This window comes from Pempheris klunzingeri, chromosome 13 (genome assembly GCF_042242105.1).
Source record: "Pempheris klunzingeri isolate RE-2024b chromosome 13, fPemKlu1.hap1, whole genome shotgun sequence".
Taxonomy (NCBI): domain Eukaryota; kingdom Metazoa; phylum Chordata; class Actinopteri; order Acropomatiformes; family Pempheridae; genus Pempheris; species Pempheris klunzingeri.
Window position 1 is genome coordinate 23,191,875 of NC_092024.1, and position 26,433 is coordinate 23,218,307.

At 43.8% G+C, this 26,433-nt stretch overlaps 1 protein-coding gene across 2 annotated transcripts in view; it reads left to right on the forward strand.

Annotated features, from left to right (window-relative positions):
- The first annotated feature begins 11,196 nt into the window (after positions 1-11,196).
- The window catches only part of LOC139211612 (protein jagged-2-like), a 50,906-nt gene continuing 35,669 nt past the window's right edge, over positions 11,197-26,433 (forward strand). For both annotated transcript variants that reach the window (XM_070841883.1, XM_070841884.1), the window contains exons 1-2: positions 11,197-11,322; positions 12,347-12,670. In XM_070841883.1, coding sequence (XP_070697984.1) covers positions 11,254-11,322; positions 12,347-12,670 — 393 coding nt within the window. In that variant the 5' untranslated portion in view covers positions 11,197-11,253. The remainder of the gene's footprint in view (positions 11,323-12,346; positions 12,671-26,433) is intronic.

Sequence of the window (26,433 nt, forward strand, 5' to 3'; positions counted from 1 at the left end):
AGAGAGGCCTGCGTGTATTCCTGTGAATTCAGCCAGTGTGGGATATCACCTACTGTACTTAACCAGAAATATTCGTGTGAGCCAGGACAAACATGCCCACCTCCACAAATATGCAGTCAAGCACACACATGTCGCTCCTGGTTGAGGTTGTGGTGATGGCGGTGAGAGTGAAGCCTCTCCCGCATCCCAGCCGCCTCCCACCCGAGGATGTTGTGCAAAAAAAGAAAAAGAAATCAAGGCAGAATGTAGGCCAATGCGAGTGTTTGTCAGAAAACTAACATGTTTAGACCGAATGGCATTCTTTAGGTCAGGAAGTCGGTCTTTATTAAGCTCCAACATGCTGGTGCCTCTGCTGTTGCCTCAGCTCGGAGATGGAAAGGACAGTAATTATATTTTAGCTGATAATTTTCTTTTCGGAAATATATGTCATGTTTTATTTATTGCACTTTTCAGATTCAGATTTTTGCATTAACCACGAGATAAACTCCTAAAATATGAATATTGTCGTCAGGTAAAAGTCTCAGTTTAGCTTCACAACGATGCTGATATTGTGTAGAAAGTTACTGATCATTACCTCTTAACTTTGGTGAACTTTAAACACTCCAAAAGAGATCGTTTTAACCATGAGTAGTTTACTTGTGATACTTCAGTACAGATTTATCGCAGAACAATTGTAATCTTAACCATAAAACTGAAACGCGTCGTTGCAATGACGAGCTTGTTTGTATTTTCTACCCACTTTTCTCTCTGACTTTCTCCAAAGGACCTAATTTACTGTGGACTGTGTAAATGTATCTTGATTGTTTAGGTATTTTCCTGTAAAAATGAATAGAGGCTGAAAACAACTGGCCTTGAATGATTAAAATGATTTAAATGATTCCCAAATCCATTTAAAATGACCACAGATAATAAAGCCTCAGCCCATTTTTTAAATTCTTTTTGAATTCTTCTCCACCTGTGAGGTTTTCCCTCAGCCCCACTGAGATGTTCATCCTTGCATCAAAGAATGCAAAGCGTTCATTCACACTCACACTCCATGGCAGCGTGTTGATAAAGCAGAGAAAGTGCTGCTCCCCTCCACCAGTGTGTGCCGTCAGGTGAAGAACACAAAGGCAGAGATGTGACTGAGATACGGACCATGCGTGCCTTCCACTGGGACGTGGATTAAACAGAGACCTTTATTTTGAAGGGTACATGTTAACACCTCTGTAATATTCCTGGTGGTAACGATGAAGGTTGGACCCCCCCCCCCATTCTCAGACCTGCAGGTCTTTGTGCTCAGTGTTGTGTCTCCTCTGAGATCCCAGCAGAGAGACGCTCTATGGGTCACAGAGACCAAAGTCCTGATCTGTCCGCCCCCTCTGTTGAACCTTTGACCCATCGTGACACCCAAGCCTGCTTAGAAAAGGGACAAAACACATTTATTACCCTCTCAGGTCTTGTTGGTACTTGCCGTTGTCTCTAACATCTTCATGTGTGCAGCTGTTTACTCATTAGAAAACACTTGATGAGACAGATTTCTGTACGTTTGCTCCACATGCTCACTGATCTCCGCTCTCAGGTGTGCAGGACGCAGGAGGGAGTCTCACTCAGTCCTTTTTGAAAGCTCTCACAGAGTTCACAGAAAGGCCCTTGAGCCTGCGCAGGTATTCATTTGCAGTGATTACCTGGAGCTTCACAGGAGCTGCAGCACCTTCAGCCAGCAATCTCAGACAGGGGCCTAATTGACACTGTGTGTGTGTGTGTGTGTGTGTGTGTTTGGGGGGGGGGTTCTGTCTTTTTGTTCCTTCTTTTTTTTTTTTTTTTTGGAGCTGAGGGCTCCCCGCCCTGCAGAGCTTAATGAGATGTTTACATGGAGCTGGGTGTGGGAACAGGGGCCCATATGCTGCTATGTAAGATGACAGGGACCTGCTTTGTGTTTTTGGCCTTGTTAAGAGGTTTTAGTGCTGAAATCAGAGCCTTCGGCCGCCACCGAGCTGCAGCGAGGTGAGAGACACTCACGTAACATCTGCTGTCGGTCAAAGTGCCAAAGCACAATAGAAGAAAAGGTGTCCCCTTATGAAAATCCAGGTAAAGCCCACGTCAGAGACAGATTAGGATCTGGCTTCTAGTATGTAGGCTGACTCTGGGACACACTCAATACACTACCTGAACTTTAGACTGATGGCAAAATAAATTTTTTATCACAATTATTCATTGATTTTAGGGGCCAATATATTTATTGCTCTTCAGTGTTGTACTATGTTCCTGCTAATGTACAAATCTGTGCATCAAAATTAGACTCACAGTGGTCTTCTCTCTCTTAGAGGGGAAATAAGAATGAAGTTGTACCAGAAATTACAGATACAGCGATGTGATGTACAGTGCTGCTGTCGGAGATGATGCTACACATGTGTTACATAATATGATCCTTCTTGGCCTTCATGCATTTACCATTTATAGTTATGGTTGAACAAAATAGTTGTTTTTTTGCATTTTCAATACAGCTGTAAGAAAGGTGCAAAGAGCTTTAGGCTGGATTCAAACCCAGACGAAGCCTCTTCACATGTGGTTTGTTCCTGATGATCTGACTAGCTCTTTTCTTTCTTGTCCAGACATTTGTATTACCCATCTTGTATATTCCTCTTCTAATCTAGACTGCAGCCACAATATCCGGGGGCATTTTTGCGCAGCGGCAAAGGACGCCAGCACGGATTTTGAAGTGGAAAAGTTTGATCACAGGTTATGCAGACAAATGTTAGAATCTGATTTCTCTAGACAGTTTTGACACTCAGTGCTGAGGACACAGTTTAGTTGATACTTCTCCAACCACAATAGACAGACTCACCCATGCAAAAAGCAGTCATGGGTCATGCTGAGGTAGCCCATGCATCCCTCTCACTAGGAGAGGGTGGGATGTGCAAGGGCCGAGTTATTCTTGACAAGAAGTGGTTCGTATAACCTGTGCTTAGATTCTTCACTGCATGAAGTGGCTGACAAAGCAATGAGCTGAGTGCAGGACATTTCAGGTGGTGAATTCACCCACTTTGGTGTCGCTACTTTTAAATTCACCTGGTTAGAACATGTAGACAGACAGACAGACAGACAGACAGACAGACAGGTGTAAAGGTTTCAGTCCTCCTGCTTGCTGCTGCTGATAAGGGCAGTAAAGCATCACGGCTCCAGCGTTATCAGACACACACCTTTGGATTAGAGCGGCTGCACCTGCTGCTGCTGCTGCTGCTGCTGCTCACACACACTGACCTCAGATCAGAGGAACTGAATCCGCCCGTCTGTGAGCACCTGCTCACCTGCCACCTGCTCTGTAAGGGCATCTGTGTTAAGTATGTGTGTGTGAAGGCGTGTGAAGGCGTGTGGGTGGAGATGGGCGGGAGCGTCTGTGTTTGTATGTTTGTGTGAAGATATTTTGGGGTGTGTGTGTGTGGACGTGTTAAACGAGGAGAAGTATTGTGATTGATTTGAGGTTAAATTGTGGTTGTCAGGAGTGCTTCCAGATTTCTGCAGAGTGACGCTGTTCAGTGGAAAAACACCCCCCCCCACACACCCACTTTGTCACGGAGTCACATCTCCCTTAATTTACATTCGTGTTGGATCATTGGGGCTCTTATGCAAAACTGGTATCGCAAACCACACAGTAATTGTAAAATCATACTGTACCATTGCTGTAATCAACAATTCCTGTGAATGTCAGAAAACTTGTACACACAGAAATGGAGCGCATTCTGATTGGCTGTCATAACATCAACAGATTAATGATAGTCCTGCAGGTAACTGTGGGAAACGTGGTTTGTGCTACGTTCCATTAGTTAGCATCTTTTTTTGAGGTGATCTAATTCGTGCTTTATTTTGGACACTTTATATTAAAAACACAACATAGAGAAATGACCTGTGCCTCAACATGATGAGCAGCTCGGTAGAAGTGTGATACTTTCTGTGTAGTGTATCAGCAGAGCTTGGCCGAATGCTCCTCGTTACCATGGCGGGTTTTCTTTCTCTCATAATCACAAAGCTCCTCAGCCCAGCAACTGCAAAATCATGAACATTTGATTCCTGCCTTTCAAGGCTCTTTCTGTGGAACTATCACTTTTATAGATGGATAAATATTTGTCACATCCATCAGAGCTGATTAAACTCTGGGTTTATTTTGTTAAGTTGATCAATGCGGGTGTTATCTGATCAGCTGATCAGCGCCTGCTAGTTATAAATGTAAATGTGTGTCATTTTGGTAGATTGTCGATAGATTTTAAAGACACCTGCTGATAAAGTGCATGATGTGTCTCTTCTATGTCGACACTACGACCGACATGAGGCCACACTCATCGTGCATGCAGACAACATGTTGGACACGAGTGGGCTGTTGATGCCATGTGCAAAGGAAATGGAGGAGAAATAAGAATCAGAATAAATTAGTGATGGTTTTTAAAGTTTACTCAGCAGTGATATTCCAAAGTTAGTATGTTAGAATAGAATAAGGATTGGGGACTCAGTTATTGGAGAGTTTATTGGATGGAGCTCAATCATGCTGTGATATTTTCTCCACCTTTTCCCCTCCTGCATTTGAAAACATTTGTTTTAAAAGTGATTTCATGTCGCTGTGCTTGCATTGAGCCCATCCTAACTATAAATCCTCCGCTGAAGACGTCCATCACAACCGTCCCTTTTGTTTCCTGACCGTTACATACGGAGCATTAAGATCATTTAACACGCTGATACAATGACGCCGCATTTCCCACAAAGCAGCTCTGCTCCAGACTGAATGTGTTATATTCAGTGTAAACAGATTTAATCCACTTAAACCTGCATTTTGAAGGTAGATCCACACCAGGCTGGAGCTGGTGGATCAGGCCATAATCATTAAAAAATGACACATAATCCCAGTGTAGTGCATTATGAGGAACGTTTCTGCAGTCTGCATGAGAACAGGGGAAATATGAGTGTTGGGCGGGGGTGTGATTCAAACACACAAGAGGTAAGAGGAAGAAGGTTAAAGTGGTGAATAATGCTTAATCTGGAAAAACCTGCTCCACTAAAGTAAAGAGATAAGAGAGAGAGTGTGTGTGTGTGTGTGTGTGTGTGTGTGTGTGTGTGGGTGGTGGTCAGTATGTACAGAGGCACAGTTTGGGCCTCCAGCCCGTCGGCGAGCTGTCAGGTGGTCTGACAGGTCTGAAGGTGTGAACTTTTAAAGCGGAGAGGAGAGGAGCTGCAGATTAAGGTCAAAGAGGGTTTGTACTTTCTCAGTCTTGGAGCTCATCGGATGTCGTCTGACGACAATTTAGCCTCAAAGGCCAACGTTTCAGGGCTAGCGGATATCCGGATAACTGATATCTGAGCTAAGACTTTTTGGCTTATCGCTGTAAACAGATGCCTACATATGAATGCAGATAAATAAATAAAGAAGTTTCTGCAAAGCTTTGGCTTCAGATGATAACCACTGGGTTTGGATTGGATGTCGGCCAATTCATTTAGCCTCTTCTGCCGTTCTCATGCACTGTTTATCTGGGTGCAACCAGACCCCTTCAAGTTAAGAGCTGTCAAAGCGCTCGATCATCATGTGATTCAGGGAGACTCCAGTGACTCCAATAAGTTCTTTGTGGACCATTTGTGGTGGATGTATTAATACAGACAGACAGAGCTTTGTACCACACACTGACTCGTGTGTGTGCATCAATATGTTCTTTTAAAAACTAAAATTTGGTAATAATTTTGTGAAGTATTTTTGATGCAGCTAGCATTAGCTGTCATTACCTAACATTACTGCTTTGAATTCTTTTTTTCTTTCTAAAATGATCTCTAAATCATCATCATCTGATAATCTGATCTGATAATAAATCAGATACGTGATCGGCATGTCAGGCAGTCTGTCATGTTGTCCTCGTATATATATCCTCGCTCCAGTCGCTCCATGGTTAAAATAACCACACCATTGGGAAGTTTAATGTTTGGTTTATCAAAGATGGAGGAGGAAGGGTTAGATACACCCATGTAGGCTGGGATGGGAAGGAGGTGTAACTGAAGTTATGGAGCTCAATTAGTTGCCATCATCAACAGATTTTGCAGCTGATGGATAACAAAGTGGCCTCAGGTACTGATGGGATATGAATTCATGATAAGTTGTGTTGTGTTCTTGGTTATCTGCACTCGTGCCTGCCTCTGCTTGCTTACTGTTTGATATCCTGCTTTGATTTTCTGACTATGCAGCTTGTGGGTGTAATGCTCTTAGCCACAACACTCAGGTGCTCAGGGGGTTTGCGCTTACACATAAATGCACCACAGACAGGGATGCAGAGCAGACAGTAAAGCTTCCAGACACTGATCCACATCTGACACGTTTGTCCCACGCTGCCTGATAACTTACCCGACCCAACCTGAGGATTCCTGATCTGTGAAAACCTGCGTGCTCCTCCAATCGGCTCACAGCTCCTGTGTGACCCAGACCGTCACCCTCGCCCCACCCTGCGATGAGCAACAGTGATCCGTCAGAGAGGTAGTCACTGCTTTGGGAATTGAACACCACAAGTTCAAATCCCTGCTGGGAAGCAGGAGAATGAATCACTAACTCTCTCCACTCCCTGAACTACATCATAACCGCCTTCACGTGCTCTTGATTGTGTGTAATCCCCCTCCAGGAATGACCCCCTCAGGAGCTGCTGCTGTGAGAGCGTGAATGCAAGTTGCTTGGTTATACAGGGACTGAGGAACGAAGACAATCATCCAGTCTGAGGAGGTGATCCTCCTGTGTGCCGTATTGTAGTCGAAAGACCACACAGGCAAGCCGAAACAAGACTGTCTAAAGTTTACTCTTTTGTCAGATAAGAGCTCTACTCAGTTCTGTTTGCATTCTTCAGGACGGGACTTGTAAACGTTTCTATGGCAGCTCCCTCCGCCCTCGGCCTGTTTGTGTGCTGCTGCGCTCGACATTGTGTGCAGGAGATGTGTGTGGAGGTGAAAGTGATTATGTTTGTGGGCATATTCCTCCCTAAGAACACATCAGTCTTTGATTTTCAACAAGATCATTGAAAAACAGTAGCTCGTGAGTCATAAAGAAAGAGGGGAAGAGATCAGAAGGAGAAAACAGACGTTCTGCCAAGACACTAAAACCAGATTACTGAAAGCAGCCGTCTGTCCAGACTGGAAGTTTGATTGTGTACATATGAGATTCTGATACCTTCGTTACTCTATAAATCTGTTTCTGTCCCTCGGCTGTAAGTTAAAGACCTCTGTTGTGTTCAGAAGTTCAATCAAGGCCTTTACTTTACTAATCTGTGGAACTGATGATCTTCACTGAAAAGTTCATTCAGCTGGTTTCGGTGGTCGTCTGTGATTTGCAGGTAACGATTAAATAATTTTTGGCTGTAAGATTAGAAATCTGCAGCTCTGATAAATAACATTTCATTCTTTGCTGTCAGAACATCTCAGTTTTAATCATACAAGCAGAATAAGTCTTTACCCTCGTGTGTGTGTGTGTGTGTGTGTGTGTTCATGGAAACAGTACAGGCCCATTCAGAAATGTTTTGATAACTGTATTATTGATTCATTGATATCTGAGTTTCATGCTCTGTCAAAAAGATGAAGACCTAATAACTGGCTCCAACTGTACAATCATGTTTCAGTGGTGTGCTTATTTGCTTGTGGATCTCAGATTGCATGTTTGATTCAGGAATGTAAGCATGAAGCCACTTCCGAAAGAAATGCCTTCACATGTGGGAATTAGTACAGTATTCAAATGAAGCCATCAGATAGGAAAAAAAAGGAGCAATAAAAAGTGAGACGGAGTGACTCCTGTGCAGGTTGGCACACGCTGACAGTGACGGAGAGATAAGTCTGAATATTTCATGTCCTCTCAGATCATAAAAAACAGCCATCAGCAGCACAATTACCTTAACCACCAGGTGTGATAAATGTGCAGGAATCTGAGTCTTTAGGAGCCGTGCAGGGACAGTCCTGAGCTTGTTTAGTGTGTGTTACGGAAGACATGGAGACAGAATACATAAATAGACAGTAAATAGTGAATATAGCTATATATAGACTGCACGCTGTGAGAGAGAGAAGTGAGAGTTTCTGTATTGAAACATTTATAGTTTTTTTTTTTTTTTTAAATTTGCATATCCTTGGAGAAGTGTTATTTGAGTGGCACGGTGCTGGTAAACAGCAGCATCATATCTACGCTGCAGGACATATCAGATCAGCGTGTGGAGACTTCAGCAGCGCTCTTGTTTAGTCTTTGTTCCGCATTAGAGGCCCCAGCAATGCAAGATGGGACTTTATCTCCCGCTGAATGTCTTAATCCTTCAAACGTTCAGCTGCCGAATATGAAAACAGGCTTTTGTTTGTGTCCATCTCCATGTGACAAGTCAACATGTACAGTAGGTCTTCACATACTGTACAGCACACGCTGCCAAACCGTGGTGGTTCCAGAGTGAAATGTCACACCAACTATTTGATGGAGTGGCATGACATTTATGTACAGACATTCGTGATCCTCAGATGATGAATTCTGTTGACTTAGGCAACGATTTTTCACCTTCAGATCAGATGAATTTTCACTTATCCGGTGAAATATCTCCGTATCTGCTGCATGCATTGGCACACGATCTGGCGCAGACATTTGTAGAATAAACCTTACTGACTTTGGTAACTTTTCCTCCAGCTCCACCCTGAGACTAACCTTCGTCTGTCTAACTATCTATTAGATGGACCCGCATGAAATTTGGTGCAAACATTCATGCTCCCCTCTGGATGAACTGCAGTAACCTGGGTTATCCCTTGTGTCAAAGACTTGGTCCTGGTGGCCTCAGCTGTTCTTTTAGAGCAAAGCTAATGTTACGCTTGAGGGTATGCACTAAACATTAGCAAATTAACCCACTCAGTCTGCAAAGCTGATGTTTGTTTTACTGCAACCGTCAGTGGGATAAATGGTGCAATACTTGATGTGAAATGTTGTGGAGTGACAGAAGTCTCCCAAAAGAGAAATACTTGCATAAAATACAAATATCTCTGCTGCAAACAGTCGGGTAGGTTTTATGCCTCTAATTAGCCTCATTGCTTCCCCAGTTTATCTGTCTGAGCAGAGTTTCCCATACTTCCTTATCGCTGCTGATAAGAGCCGCCGTAAAGAGATGAACACAAGACATTTGTGTCTGTGTGGAGGCATGTGAATTAGTCATATGTACACAAGTATGTGCAAATGACAAAGTGTGTGTGTGTGTGTGTGTGTCTGCACCTGCTTCCCTGGAAGGAAACATCTGCTGCAGGGTGTCAGAGGCCACCTGTCTGACTCCGTCCTGCAGAAACACAGCAGCCGCTGACTGACCCGCCTGCAGAACTGATCTACTGTCTGCACGAGCTAAAGCTGCAGCAGGAAGATGTGTGTGAGGAGAAACAGCTGTCTTATCAGACCGTCCCGTGGCCCGCCATCTGAGAAAGTGTGGATTTGCCCAAATGAAAGCGTGGTCTGTGGAATATGGAAGCGACAGGAAATCCTCCCTGCACGCTGGAAGTAACAGATTGACAGGGTTTTCATGCATGCTGGACTGCTGAAACTGAAATTGAAATGGTCTGAAATGTGGCGAAATTGCCAAAAATTCTCACAGCTCACTTGAGAACAATGAGACCGATTCCAGACTATTACGTAAAGGGTTTTTGATTCACTTATTTGAACGCTGGGCTCTGTGTTGTTGAATGGTTATATCAGTCATACTAAAATATCTCAACATCTCTCAGATGCATTGGCACCACATTTCGTACATGTATTCATGGCGCCCAGAGGATGAATCCTACTGACTTGATACCTTGACGTGATGCCCTGACTTTTCCTCTAGCGCCGCTATCAGGTTAAGATTAGTGGGTTTTAACGTCAGTTCTACTTTGATTTCAGTGCTAACCGAATGTTAGCATGCTAACACGCTTCACTAAGATGGTGAGCGTACTAAACCTGCTAAACATTAGCATGTTAGCATGATTGTGTCTTCTATCGTAATTTCAAAATTTCTGTCAATTCTAGGGTTGCTGCCATAAGTTAGATTTCCCAACGTGGTATCAATTCCAAAAATATAACCTCATCAACAAGTTAAGGAGCTCATCTGGCAGAGGAAAGTGCTGCAACCTTGTATTCTCAAACCCATACAGATTTCGAATACCTCGAATATCTTTATCTACTAATAAAAAGGCTATTCTTTGATTTAAATTGCTCTGACTGACAGACAGTGAAGGGACAGAGCAAGCAGCTGTTTTTCTGAAACTGCAGACACCAGTTCACAGCTGCAGACGCACCAAAGACAAGTAAAATTATAGAGTTTTAATAGAAATCTAAAGAAAGAAATAATGCAAAGAAACTACAAATTTATTGTGATTCAAAAGTATAGAAATAAATGTCTTATCTGAAATCTAGTGGAGAAAAAGTCTGAAGGTGTTGTGCAGGATGTGATCACCCTTAGTGGCTCTGATCTCAGGCCTCTCTCCACTTCCCTGTATCCGGTCAGTAGAGGGCGCTGACAGCCATGTTTCCTCTGCCTGCAGGTCAGTGAGCAGCAGCTCCGGTGTCCCTCAGCAAACACCCCATGCTCTGCATCCTGCATGCTCTAGCTTTTTATTCACGGCTCACACTTGCAGCTTAACTGCATTTTGTGTTATTGTGTTTATCTAAATCTTCTGAATTACAATTATGCATGAAGCATGCGGCTGAAAAATGTACAGACTTGGATTTAATCGAGAAAAAAACTCTTATTTCATCGTAGAGAGACGTGTTTTTCGATAACGTGCAGTAAAGTAGTAAAAAAAATACAAATACAAGCTCCCAGTTGAGCAAACTTCAGTAATAAATCCATCAGCGGTCCTCCCCTTACTCCTTCTCCCGCCCCTCTCCCTGATTGGCTCTCGGCCAACAAACGTTCCGTCCCCGCGGCCTGTGATTGGTCCACGCAGCTGTCCGTCAGCCCGGGTGCGCCCGGCTCTGGCTTTGGGAAGCAGAGACGCGCCGCTGCTCCTCTCCTCTGCTGTTTAGTGCGTTGAGCGGCGGAGGGAAGTGGAGTTCGCGCGTCTTGTTGTGCGTCCGTGGACCAAACAGCAGCAGCAGCAGCAGCAGCGGTGCGCTTTTCCTCCTCCAGAGCCGCAGGCATCCCGGGGAGCAGCCACGCCGTGCATGCCGCGGACACCAGGAGGAGGAGGATACTGCACTCTTCATTCTTATTTTGACTGATTGAGACATAGATATTTTTTCATTTCCCTCATGGTAACCAACACTGAGCAGCCGGAGACATGTGGAATTATCTGGGGAAACTGCAGCGCTTCTCACTAGTGTGTCTTCTCCTGACGCTGCGGGCTGAGGTGAGAACTTTATTGTGCTGCTCAGGAGGGGCTGGTGATGTGCTAATGGGGGGTTCACTTATTAGTCGACTGGACGTTTGGGCTTTTTTTTTGTTGTTGTTTTTTTGGAGGAGATTAAATTCCAGCCTTAATTGAATTGTCTGTGCGACAGTTGAATCATGTGATGTCGAAATGTCCAAATGTGCGCGTCCTTCAGAGGAGATAAACGAAGTTTGCAGCTTGCATGCATTTTTAAAAAAAACATCTGCTGTGTCATGAGGTGTGAGTTTGTGTGCAAATGTTGGAATCAGCTGCTTCTCAGGGATATGAACCCAAAAGTTATGACATTGTTTGGTGAAAGTTTTGTATTTATCCATAAAGTTTCATCACTGAAGGGTCGATGTCAGTATTTAGTGCGCTGATTAATGTTTCACGCGGACTCTTGGGAGCTTGGCTTGGAAAAAAAACTGTTTGCTGTAGAGTGTTCCCATGCAGCTTCACCTGCATGGGAACACTCTGACCAAAAAGAAGTCGTAGAGGTCAGATCTTCAATATTTTAGCACTTTGATCGATATTTCCTGCCCGTTTTTCCCACTATTTTGGAGAAAAAACTGATTCTGGCTCAAACTCAGACTCCAGGTCTTGTTATGCAGAGTGAGCTAAATTGGAGTAGTGGGTCCTGTTATCCAGCTCTGAACTTCAGCTGTGCCAAAATGTACAGTAGTGTGGGCTGCTGAGTGACTGTCCACTGCAAAAAATAAGATTATGTCCTACTTTCCCCTTAAATCTGCTCATGGCGTGAGATAATCCCACTTGTTTCCAACAGAAATGCACAATTTCAGTAACCAAGTGGCATTTTGTTGAACCGGTTGTGAAAACCATGCGGCGCCCACTCACACAATCTGCACTAGAGAAGCAAATAGCCACTTTATGGCATAAATTGACACTGAATGATACTTTAGAAGCTGAAAATGGACATTATCGTAGTGGAGCCACCTCCTGCGTGCGTTTTTCAGCCCTTCTCACTCTCTCATGTTCTCCCCAGGTGTCTCAGTCCACGGGTTACTTTGAGCTGCAGCTGATTTCGGTGGAAAACCCCAAAGGTCAGCTCCTGAACGGCGACTGCTGCGACGCAGAGAAGAGCGCGGCGGAGGGCCACTGTGGCGCGGACGAGTGTGACACCTACTTCAGAGTGTGTTTAAAGGAATACCAAACGGAGGTCACGACCAATGGACCGTGCACCTACGGCTCGGAAACTACTAAGGTTATCGGTGGGAATACTTTTCAGTTCAAAGGCGGCCAGAAAACCGGACAGAACCGGAACAACGACGCCGGGAAGATCATCATCCCCTTCCAGTTTGCGTGGCCGGTAAGTGGATCGTGGGGTCGCTTTGTCATCAGTTTTATGTGGAAATCTTTTAGATTTGATGGGTAACTGTTGTTAAAAATTGTATTCAGAGGAAAGATTGCGTTAAACATTTTGAAATATTTACCTGGATGCGTCATCCTGGAAGCAGAGCCGACTCTGATCCGTCCAGATCTTCATCATTTCACCACATAATAAAGCATGATTTCATGTTAATAATCTCAAAAATGTAGACTTATGAAAGGGAGTTTGGATGTATTGGTGGTGAATCATGCCACGGCCTTAAATCTGTTTTCCCAGCTCGCACAAAGAGTAATTTGGCACATTTTGGCACAGTTTTCTTAAACAAGTCTCTCATCCTATTTATGTCTGTGCGTGCTGCTCATTCCTCCCTTCGCGTGTCCAGCTGGCAGCTTTTTTGTTAAATCAAAACAACTTAAGAGGGACGTTAAATTCCTGTCTTTGAGCTCTTGAGTGGATGTATGTGTGTTTTTTTTGCACAAGCCAGAGCTCTGTGCGCGCATGACGCATGACTTTTACGCACAGTGGAGGTGCAGTTGTGTCTCGGTTTGTTCAGTTACCAAACAAGCTGCTGTTTGTGGCTTCAGTTACAGTGTGGAGGGGAGAGCAGGGGGTGTGGCGCCCAGTGTATCAAGGGGGAAAAATAAGGATTTCCAAGCCAGTGTTGATTAAGAAGTGGCAGGTAACTTATTATCTAATCTAAACACAGCAGAGGAGCCAATCAGAACACGCCCCTGCTCCTTATTTAGAGAGCCAGCGTGGGAAACAGGAACAGTGCTGGCAATCAGTGCTTTATGACAGCTTCTGTTAGGCTGAAGGAGCTGCTGTTACACTGAGAGATCTGTATCAGGGAGGTTAATGGTGAGAGTGACGTCCCGTGGAGGAAACGTCACAGGTTTGATTCCTGCAACAGCTGAGTGAGCTGTCAAAATAAGAGTTTTCAGTGATTGCCAGTTAAAATGGAGTGGTAAAAGTCAGATTTTCTGTAATACAAGGGGCACGGTAACATTTTTCAGAATAAAAGAGGCTTGTTTAAAGGCTTAACTAGAATGACATGTTGTGTCTGCATGTCTAAATGTGCTGTTGTTTCCTGACACTGTAACTAGTTTTCAGACAAATCGTGAATGAGATTTGTTTTTAATGGAACTAGGTTGAAATAATGTCATTGCAGTGGAAGATTCTTTTACATGTTTGAAGAAAATAAGACTTTTAGGGCTCAGTGATGACTTGGAGACACGTGCTTGAGGTGTGCATGAAGAAGAAATGTGCCTGCAGCTCTCTTAATTTAAAGATTTGTTCTTGTAATTTGAATATTGTAATAAAATAAACAGGTGGAAGACTTCAGCTGGATGCTGGGAATGTGTGATGGACACTTTTTAGTCTGTGAAATGTAAAAATGATCAGAATTTATTAATAGAAAAATACAATATAACCAGTATAGAAATATAAAATAAGCAGTAGCTGCAACCCTGATACTTACTGCAGACCTGTAACAGCAAAACATTTCATTGCTGTTTGATATCAGTGAATGTGTACATCCAAAATGCTCCAAGTTTGCTAAAACAATTGACAATCATTCTACAAATTTCAGACATACTTGGTGTGAAATGGCAGAAAGCCCATCTGTGTGTCCATGTCAGATACATATCGTACATATCTGGTGCTTTGTGTGCTCGGCTGGCTATGTGACCTCTCCATTCATCACTCCCCATGGTCAGCTGTCAGCAGAGGGGAAGATGGAAGTAGTAAGTTGGGGCCCTGCGGGCGGATACGGTTACCACTAAGTTGTGTGTGACACAGGCGGTGGATATCAGTGTCACCAACTACTCAAACAAGTGAAGATCCCCGGTCAATCTGGGCCGGGGGATGCCTTTACCTCGCCGCCTCTCAGGTTCACGCTCTATCCGTTATTGGGTCATTGTCTCACTCGGCGTGTGTGGGGTCAGTATTTTCCACTATCCACCCGGGAGGGAGTGTATGAGTGTGTGTGTGTGAGGGGGGGCACAAAGGAAGGGGGGTATCAGTGTTCAGCAGTTTCTCCTGATGAGGCTGTCAAGGTCGAAGCAGTTGAGAGCTTTTCAGAAATGCCATTAGACATCATATTCTTTAATCAGGCCTCCTGACGTCTCAGTTTTCATGGGCTGTTTAATTTCTGTGGTGTTAAGCTCTCTGTGCAGCAGCACCTCTGCATACCTGCTGTAGGCTGTGACTCAGGGTCTAACCACTATGTTTTGGTCAATTAAGTCATCTATTAATCTATAACATGTCTTGTTATAGTATGTTTGATTTAAAATGATATACTAATGAGGAGCATCACGTCTGAGAAGGTGAATGTTTGGTATTTTTGCATGATAAATGACTTAAATAGTCAGAATATTGTAATTGTACCACTGTTGTGTCTCCTGTGTACGTACGGCTTCTTATCCTGGGAGAGCGATTCCTCCTCTGTTGCTCATTCTGAGGTTTTCTGTCTCCAAATCAAGTGTCTAAGGACCGAGGGTGTTATGTATTACAAAGCCCTCTCTAACAAATTCATGAATTAAATGATTTTATGTAATTGAGTGATCTTGACTTGTAATTCTAAAGATGCTGGTAAGCAGATTAGTTTCAGTGTTTCAGTGTGACCTCTGAGCTTTTGTCCACTTCTAGGATATTTTGAAGTGAAAGAAATGACCGTTAATTAAATAATAATGATTAAAATAATGAGTCCAATATTTTCTTTTCAGAGGCATGGCATCCTTTTTCATCTATTATCAGACATTAATTGTGTTTGCACAAAAACCAAAAGGGAACTTATAGCTTTTTCAAGAGCTTTATAACATCTCACAGTTGGTCTCTGTGGATATCGTTGGCTCTGTTGTCATGGAGAATAAGAAAGTGGAATTAAGATTTTTGACAGATGTCTCACCCTCCTCATATTTTGCAGGGCCAAACCATGTCCTCCTTCTCCCACAGACTGCAGCTTGTGCTCTGACAGTCACTAACAGAGTGTGTTTGTACGAAGCGGTGGCCTGTAGCCTCTGGTGCTGCTATAGTGGACTCCTTCGGTCGGCCCCAGTATCTGGGCCACTGGTCCTGACATGAATTAGCTGCTGAAAAAAAAATAAAAAAAGAGGGACATTGTTCTGCCCTTCAATGATCACTTCCCCTTCATGTTAACCCCTCGGGCTGTTTTGGTCTTTATTGGCATCTTTTTCCATGAATGGGATGGGTGGGGGTGGAGGGGGAAGGGATTGACCCATGAGGCGAAGGAAGACGGGATGATGGGGAAGAGAGTTTAAGCCCCCTCTTTTAAAAATAAAAAACCCTCCACCCAGATGTCGTGTTGTTTTTTTTTTTTTACAGTAGCGACTGGAGCAAAAACAAGCATTTACTTCTTCTCCTCTTCCTCCTCTGCTGCCCCCCTCTCAACTAAAGCTTCCCTCGTCTCTCCATCTCCCTCTCCCTCTCTCCTTATGGGGTATTTTTAGAGCTGCTGTCCTCCCCTCACCCCTCTATGAGTAAATCAAGGATCAAGGGTGCGTACTCCTTCAGTTTCATAGCCCCTTTTCCCCTCCCCTCAGCCCCCACTCTTGCCAGAATTTCCCCCTCAGCCTGGCAGATCTGAGGGGACAGAGGTGGAACAGCTGTTGTTTAGAGACCTCCTCCTCCTAGAATAAATGTTTTAGTGAAATAGCATTAGGAAAACAGGCTATGATTACAGCGCGCCCAGCGTAAGATCACCTCTCTCGGAGCAGTATCAGTGAGCAATCACAAAGTGCAATGTTGGATGATGGCGAGTTGTCGTCGTCTTCTTCGCTTGTTTTCTCGATGAAGTCACTGCCGGCGGTTGGCTCATTTGGCTCATTTGCCGAGTGCGTCCCTGGCACGCTCGCCTACTCTTCCATCAGGAGCTCTTCTCCGTTTGGTGATGCTTTATGGTTGATTAGTTTTGGGGGAAAAAGAGGGTGTGATGCTCATGTTGATGGAGGTGTTTGGGTGAGGTATTATTTTTTGGGTCCAGGGATGATCCTGCATCATTTTAAAAGCCTAAAATATCAAAATTTCTAGACCTACATGTGTAAAACTATAAATTTTTTTTTTTAAAAGTCCTAGTTATGCACCATCAGTACCAGATGCTGCCACCAAACAAAACCCTGATATCTGGTTTGATAAAGTCTGCTCTCCAGTGTACCCGCTCCTGAGCCTGCAGCCTGATATCTGCAGACAGCTACTTAGCATTAGCTACCCAGCTATGTGGCAGGTAGGTACAGACTGAGCCGAGAAGAGTCCACTCCTGCTGCTCCACCTCTTGTGTCACAGCTAATATGTCACCAATAAGCTCGGTACTTGTCGTATAATATATTGTTAGACAATCTTCTGGACTATGAAAGATCATCAAGAGTTTATCTTTCAGGATATCAGATGATTTTCTCTGTGACTGGAATGCAATGATTATGCAATGACACAAGAGGCTAGTGATTGTTTTTACATAAAGCTGAAATTCATAATTCTCTGCATGCTGCTGGTGTGAAGTGCCTGAGGTCATGTTGAAGCTGTAACACAGATGAAGCATCCAAAGATACAAATGAGACATTGTCTGTCGCTGCGAACAGCCAGCTAGGTAACTCAGTTACACAGTCTCCCAACGACCAGATCCTCCATAGTTAATTACTTGCTGTCATGTTTACTTCACTTTGTGTGCAACGGTTCTAGTTTGAACAGACTTTATTGGCACTGTCAGCCAGGAAAGCGGTGAACTGCAGTGCAGAGCGTTGAGACTGAAGAGCGAGGTTTTCCTTTTCTTCATGCGTACACGGCTCTGGAACATCAAAACTAAAAGTTACGTCTCATCAATTATACACGTTGACCTGCAACATGTTTCTCTTAGTAAAATAACAAACTCAGACCACATAGTGCACCCCGGCGCTCCCTCCGCAGCCCCTCTCTGCTCTGTGTGTCTTTAATAAGCCTAAAAGCCTGCAGGATGGCCACAGCAGGGCTCTGTTACGTGGCGTGTGCTGGCCAGGCAAGGCGGTTTGAAAGCGCTCTGCTCGGTTAACTGCGGTCAGGATGGGCCTGCTCATCTTTCCCACGCTGCCGCTGGTTCCATGTCAGCTGACCTGGTTCTGAGGCGTGTAAATATGTGATTAGCTGCTCCATCTGTCCGGCTTGATCGATTGTCAGTGCTGCTGCTGGTTTTGGTTTTATGTGTGACTGATGTGTTTATAGTGGCGGCTTTGTGTGCATGTATTAATCACATCTTGGGGACGCAAATCTGTTCTCACGGTTACATCATGGGGACAAAAAGTTGATTTCAGGGTTAAAACTTGGTTTTAGGAAGAGAATGAATGCAAGTTGATTGTGTGTGTGCATGATAGTGATATGATATATTCTGCCAACTCTTCAACCAATCGATTGGTCGATTGCACCGTGTCGGACAGATTAGTTCTGGTTCTGATTATTCCACCGTTCTACTAATTCATTCACTGAAGAAGCACGAGAGGTGCATGAAGACGTACACGTAGCAGAAGAAGAACGTGTGTGTGTGTGTGTGTGTGTGGTGACAGCGCAGTGAATTAGCATGACAGAGGAACAGTCGTCCCACTGTCCCTCGATTATTTCACCACTACGCTGAGAAGTAAATGTTACGAGGAACTCGTGTTTTCTTCTTCTGCTCCATGTTCTCCTTCCACCCTCTCCTATCAATCGCTCCCTTTGATTCAGCACCAGTCCTCCACTAGTGGTGAATTACAGTATTGCAGCATAATAAATGCACAGAAACAATGGATTAAGAAGGTTTTTATTGTTATGACAGTAACACCAGCTATTCTCTGGTCGATGAGAATTATCCCTAGTAGTCACACAGAACAGTCTGTGCTAAAGGCCCACTTACTAGCTTTTTCCTGACATTAGCTTGTGAGCAGAGGAGAATCCCTAAAAGGGATAAAGAAGAGAATTGTAACGGCTCCTAAGCGTGCATGTTGAAGACCATGAGATATGATTGAGAACTATGAAAAAGTTGGAAGTGGAAGTTGACTTGAGATTGTTTTGTCAAGTTGGTTCTGGGAACGTAGAAAACCTCAGACTAGACCACCACGCTTCTATCGGGACAACTGCTAATCTAGTGTGAAGCATTGGTGTGGTTGCTATGGTTGCCTGTAGGTTATTGAACCATGTTTGAGCCCGGCAATCAGAAATAAGTGTTAGACGTAGCCATGTGCTGTTCCGAGCCGCTCTCAATCCCGTTCATGCTGTGATTTTGGAAATGTGTCATTATGGATGGACCTCAATGAGCAAATTAGGGAGGTTGAGCTAAAAAATGTTTGGTTCCAAATGTCTTAGTGAGATCTGATCACAGTGCAAGTCAGTCCACCAATGGAGGCTTAGTTACAATGCACTCTGCCTGCACTTATACCTTGTATAAACACACTTTTTCACCCGTGTGTGTGTGTGTGTGTGTGTGTGTGTGTGTTTTTAGGGGAGGCAAAGGTGATAAAATACATGCATCATGAGCCCTGAAGTGAACAGTGGTGATTAAAGCATGAAACACACACATAGAGCTTAATTTCCCACTTGACTCCCTGTAGCCATTCACAGGGCTAATGGAGCTCAGCTGGGCCTCACTGAGAGACGAGAGAGAGGCTATGAAAGGCTGAAAGAGAAGGAGGGCAGGATGGGAAATAGAAAAAGGGAGGAGGAGGTCGTAAATGACCAAATCATCCATTACTGCTGTATTTGTTTATCTGCTAATGTCTCACGATGAATCCTGTGTTTATCTTGTCCATCTTTCCCTCTCTCTCTCTCAGGGTACCCACCGGGAGAAAACCCTGTAGCTACATATTTTGTGCATTAGAAATCATTTGGCCTCTGTGTTCCATTTTTGTTAGCTTGTTTTGCTAGCTTTGAGGGTGTGATCACACCTACAGTTTGCTTTCTTTGGTCCGAAACAGAGTGGGAAAAGATCATTGGTGCTGTATTTTTGTATTTTGCTCACTGGGGCTCACACTGTGCACCAACCTTTGGAAACCAAAGTTACACGGAGGTTTGAGGATTTCTAAGTCATGGCCTGATTTCTAACATTTGTATGGCCGTTTTCACGAAAGCCATTTCTGCTAATCCAACTGGCAGATCTGTGTTTGAGGGAGATTTCTTGCAGTGTGCTTTCAGCTAAGAATGACAGGCTTCTTGCAAATCTTTCTTCTCTGGTGTTCATCAAAGTAAAGAGCACACGAAGTAGCTGCTGGGAAAGAATGACTTTCTGACATGACTGTCATTCTTTTCATGGACAAATAAACCGCTTTAAAGGAGTAAACGCTCAAGAGTTCAAGTAAACCGCTGCAAACACGCTTGGTATGAACACACCCTGACTCATCATTTGGCCGTCCACAAGTATGCCGAAGAAATCAAACGGGACAAATCTGATGGAAACTGTCCCTGACGAGAGTTACTACAACTTTCCTCTTCGTCCTCTGAATGCTGCTGCAACATGGATGTCGTGCAGCCTGTTGTAACCGTCCTCTCCAGAGGGATTCGGTGAAGGTTCACCAGGGTTTCTCAACAAATCTGGGGCCAAAATCTCTGTCAGTAACCTCAGTTACCCAACCTCCCACTTCATGGAGACACCCCTGTAACACTCTCACACATTTCTGAATTCACAACATGTCGAAAATGACGTCTGTGAGATGTGTTGTTTGTGTTCTAGGGTGATATATGGCAGTTAGGTCAATGTTAAAGGGTCATTCTGCAGTTTTAGTTTATTACAACTCGGGTCTTGTTTGTGTTTTTCTGTCTACAGTCTCCTGTAGACAGAAAAAGTTTCTCCTCCCACTGAGGAGTTTAGCTTAAAAACAACAGTCAGAGTTGCAAACAGCAAACTCGTTTCTCCCCTTCCACCTCGTATTGACATTAAAGACTGTTATTATGTTTGCCGTTGGGTGCCGTCGGGCCATGTATTCGTCACGTCTGTGCTCAGGTGGATGTGTGATGCAGGAGCCGTCCGGGGCTTTCCCACGGCGTGAATATCACTTTCCCGGCGGCACTGTGGAAACGAGGGCTGCCTTAACCTCTTTGTCACCGCACCTTTCAGCGGGAACAATGACTTTATACCTCATCTTTTGTGCCCAGATATTGAGTTATCAAGGCGAGTGTAGGAAGGGGAAAACGGAGAGCTTTAAGGGAGAGATGGAAACAGAGAGAAACGGAGATAGAGGAGGGCAGCTGCACCGGGCAAAATGTCAGGAGTGGATTTGAGAGCGTTTACATAAGGCCTCTCTTGTGCTGCTCTCTGGAGTGCAACATGCTGAATCTGGTATTCACGCCTGCTTCAGGTGTTGGCTCCTCGCTTTCACACGGAGCTCCGAACTCAGAGCTGCATCCAGTTGTTAGAGGACGAGGATGAACAGTCATATTTAGGATTCATCTCAGGAACTGATGGTATTCTTCTATTCCCCGCTGGACCTCCCAGAGTGCCCCGTCCACCTGATTTGCTGATCTTTCCAAACTTTAAAGAAACTAGAGCAGTCAGGGGAAAATGTAATAACATCCACAGCATCAGGGATCAAATGATGAGTCCCACTAGCTTTGTGGTGACATTTCATTTCTCTTCCCTGAGCCCAATGTGTCATCTTCCAATCATTTTATGTGACCTCCAGTCACAAACCCTAAAGGGATTTAATTAATTTGATAGTATAGAAAAGCTCCATATCCTCACACCGGAGAAGATGGAAGTGCTTTTTACATATTCATCAGCTGATTGGTCATTCGTAGGATAAAGATAAACTGACCAGTCCTCACATCTGGACTTGTCCAAGAACGACTCATACGTGCTCCTTCTGGGAGTGTTTTGGCCGTCTAGTTAAATTTAGACAGCTAAACCTTCTTGGTTAAAACTCCCGTCAGTCAATTGTCAGACATGAGCCATCATACACTCCTGATAGATCAATGCTTGTTTTAAGTTGTACACCATTGATGTGTCGCCTTGAGCCGCTGTTTGAATACACACTCACTCACCATTCTACCCACTAGCACATGTCCACATCTTCTCAATCACAACATGTCAAACTTTTGAAATCAGTCTCACCCAGGTTGTGAAAACCTACTAAATTTCCTCAGTGAGCCACTGTGGACTTTTACGGTCATGGTTGGTCTGAAATTGGCCGTCTCTGGCTTTCCACTCTCCCTCTCTGGTCTCTTTCTTCCACTTCACTCTGTTTATAGCCTGTTATCGAATCAGTAGCTTGAGCCAAACATTTGAACTGGTCACAGACTTCATTCCCAGTATTACATGTGCATGAGTTTGTAGAAAATCTGTCAGACGGTCCACGTTTAGCCTTAAATATCTACAAGACACTTGGATCACGAGGATTACCGTGATGTTGACAGGATTTTGCTCTAATAAAGGCAATAAAGTTAGCCTATTCTTAGAATTAGTGCTGCAGTGGGCTGATGTTTTTGTTAAATAATGAGTGTAATTGCTCATATCTTTGGTAGCAAGTAATTTTCTGTCTCCTTTCTGACAACCTCGCAGGGTTTCTTTACTATCTTTACGTGCCCTATCACCTTCTTATGAAGCACAGATGCAAGAACCAAACACATGAAAGCATGTTACCTCTTGTACCGCATGTAGATCATAAAACAAAGAGTCTACGTTTATGAGTGAGGAGATGAGCGATAAGCGATTGTGGTTACGATACAAAGTAAAGTACCAAAGGACAAGACATCCCGACATCCCGCCACAGTGTGCTGCACAGTATATGTGCAGTGGTGGAGAGAGTGTAACAGTGGGAGTGTAGGCTGAGCCAGTGCAGCCAGATTCCCAGTGGCAGCATCTGATTACAGACGATTTGACGAGGAGGTAATAAAGAAGTGAACACAACGTTGTACTCAGATTTTATCTCTGAGCTGTACATACTGTGACTTACTCAGATTTATTGTTTGGAGTCTTCGTTTAAAAAAAGATCAAATGAAACAAGTCCATCATGCAGTGCAAATCATCGTGTGTCTTTTCGGTTCTGTCACTGAATCTGAGGGCTAACTAATGGATTTAAGGTGGTATTTCACCCCACTGCTCCCTTTACAGAGCATACATGGCATCGATTTACTATAGAAGAAAAATTCCCAGAATTCCTCTTCGTCGCTGGAGGAGCCGGCGTAACCCGGAGCGACAGAAATAGCTTTTCATGTGTTTGGTGTGGGAAAAGTGAATTGGGTCATTTTTCCATTCTGCAGCTCAGTATAAAGACCTGATTAGATTAGCTTTGATTAGATTTGCTGTCTGAACGAGGCCTCCTGGGGTGGGGTTGGTGCAGTGAGGCCTCCTTAGAGGGAAGAGGTGGTGGTGGTGGGTGGAGGGGTGGAGCGGCGGTGGGCTTGTTCTGTTAATAATGTGCTAAATTAACCATCCCAGCTCTTCTCTGCCGGGAGCGACATGTTTTATTCATGTCAACAGACTAACAGGTGTGACGTGACAGGTGTTGTCGCTGCTTTTTTTTTTTTTTTTTTCATCCTCTGATCACAACTCTAGAAAAGTTGTTAATTGGGTCTCAGGCTTTTTCTTTTTTTTTCATTAACAATTCCCTGCTGTTGTGAATTTTCAATTAAAGGATCGTTCCTCTTAATTTTAATCCACCTTAAAATGTGGCTGATATTTTTGCACACATTGACTTTTATTTAGTCGGCAGTGTGTTTAATACTGGAACTGCTTCTTACTGTGGGAGTTCAGTATCTGGAAGTGATGCTCATTTCTTTGATTCTTCCGAAGCGCCACTGCCTTTTTATTTAAACTGTCAGATACACATATATTCCAATGTTGAACTGATCAGTTAAACCTTAAGATGTCCTTATACCACCTCCACACTGAGTTTTCTGGGGGGTAAAATGACTCTGTTCACTTTATACTTTGACTTAAAGCCGCTATAATACATGTTATTCTGACTACGTATCAAATGACGCTGATAGTGATGAATCACCTGAAGCCTGATGCAGCGTTGTTGATCTGTCTTGGCCTTAACTGTGTTGCTGTTTCACTCTCACTGCTCTCACAGCATTGTTTCCGGAGAAACAGCTGCTCAGACCTAATGTACCCTACCTGCTCAGCACCTAGCAGCGGACAAACTATAGTGGGTCATTTAGCTCAAAGAAAACAAAACCAGGGAATATTGGTCGACACTAACACGACCCCCCCAACTTAGTGATCGTGTTTCTCTATGACTGCTGGGTGTGTAAAAAAGTTTTCCAACTTTAAAAGTGAGGGTTTGTCACTAGTTTGTGCTGCCAGGAAGCCAAAATAATCATCAGTCATTACAAATTTAAACTTTCCATGACTGTGTGGCTGCGAGGACAGAAAGAAATGAACCATATGCACTTCACATGTGAGAACATGTGTGTACTGCTGCTGTTGTACATAAACACTTAGCGAACACATGTGAGTGCCAGAGCTGCAACTAATGGTTATTTCTTTATTAATTACTTTACCAATTATTGTATGCAGCGTATACTGTATGTGCTGCTAGCTTAGATTTGTATTTGTATTAATGATGACATGTTAAGAAAGAAAAGGCCAGAAACTAGACTTCAAAGTCAAGTAAAGCTGAAGAGAAGAATGGATCCTATTTATAATAAATCTTAGGAGCACGTGTAGAAGAATGAGGTGCACAGGAGCAGCTCCAGACTGTACAGTATATTCTCAGTAGAGTTGTGTGTTGCTGGCGGCTGTTCCTGCCACAGTGAAGCAGTAATTTATTCATTGAACAGGTGAAGGCGGTGAGGAGTGCACTGGTTTCTCCTTGCCTAATGAAAACTCAAATCCCTCTGACTCCTGTAAATTGGTTAGGAGGTGTCAAGTGTCTCCTAACACATCCCCACCCTCCCCTCCCTCCCAGCAAACCCCCCGTCTCGCACACACACACACACACACACACTTGCTTAAAGAGCACACACACACACACACACACACATGCACGCCGAGTTGACTCATAAGGTCGTCTCTCCGCAGACAGCAGGGACGTGACACTTCGATCCTCCAGCTCCAAGGACGTTCATCCTGCATGCAAACCTACACTTGAGTTCAGTCACACACCCTCAGATACGTACATGCACGCACACACACACACACTCATACTCATGTTTAGGTTCCTCTGAGGCCGTGGGACAGCCCCATCTGTCTGGGAGCCGGTGGCTATGACATTTAAAATTGATTACAAAAGGAAAGATTGATTATGATGATATCCACTTATTCTCACTCATTACAGGGTTGTGGCTGCTCGCTGGGCTCATAAATCACTGCTCCGTCACCTCCAACTGATGGAGCCTGGTCACGAGGAGCGTGATGTCGTTTGTGTTGTCAGCAAGATCGTCCTCAGGCTGACGTTGTGATTTTTGGGTTATTAATGATATGAGCACAGTGTAGAGATTCACGAATTTCACAAGAAGAGAAATTTGCGTATGACGCTGAATATCTGTAGATCACTTCCTCTGATCTTCAACGTTAGACCTGTAGATCCTCCTTTTTAAATTTCAAATATTTCCAAATAGCTTTGACACCAAATCCTCGTCCATCGACACACTTTCTCTTTGTTCCTTTGTAAATTACCTGCTGCTTTATATCCCTCTGTTTTGTTCATCATGTGTCACTTTTCTACACAGATATATTAGTTCTCTTTTGGTGTCTTTTAGTAGTTTTGACGTTTAATCTAATTCAGTCACTTTAAGGAAGCACCTCTGTGCTGTGAGGTTGATTGATGCTGGTATACTGTATCTCCCAGTGTGGCAAATCTATGAGACATTATGAATAAATCAAAGAAATAAACTATGTATGGATTTTATACATAGCATCTGACAGAAATGTGTAAAATACAAGTTGATGTCAGTTCAAAAGACAAAGCAATGAGACAATATGATTTGGGTATAGCTCGCTCTCCACTGTTAAGTAAACTGTTATTAAATACTTTAAATCCACATTATGGTACATTTGTCCATGTTGTTTAATGGACTAAAAAGTTAGTGTAACTGGTCTGTGACCCAGAGCTTCTGAACAAAAGTCACATCTGAGGAAAATCAAAGAACCAGCTGAATATGACTTAATTAGGAACAACACATCCGAGAACATTTTGAGCTTCTTTGGTTAAAGTTTCTGGATTGTGAGCTTTTTAATGCTCTTCCCTGGTTTTCATCATGTCTTTGGATGTTGAACTGTTGATCGAGCAGTTTACAGATGTCACCCTGCACTCTGGGAGGTTCTACTATGTTCTGACAGTTTATACGTTAAACAATTGGTTTGAAAGCGAGACTGATCATTAGTCACAGCTGTTTTACTGTGGCTCTGTTTCTTGTAGATGATGTAATTTACATTTGGTTGGACAGAGGCCTTTTGGAGCTCTGTTTCTACAGTTTTATGAAGCTTTGAATGTCATGGTTCCCACCTGATCATAGCCAAATACTGCCTCATGTGAATCAACAGCTCCAAACCTGCTTGTTGCGAACACAGCCAGAGGCAACCACCAAATACTTGTAACAACATGGTCTCACATATAACTCGTGATTTTCTCTCTCCTCCGTCTTTTCTGTCTCTCCAAACTCTGAACAACCCCTCAAAAATCTGAGTATCATAAAATGGCCTTTAAAGGACCATAAAGCACTTTGGCTCTCTACCTTTTTGTTTCATGTCCCGTCCTCTCCGTGTCTCTAATCTCTCCCAGCACCACTTTGTAACCTCCCCTGTAATCTTCCCTGCAGCCCTCAGTCCCTCTGAGTCAGACTTGGGTCAT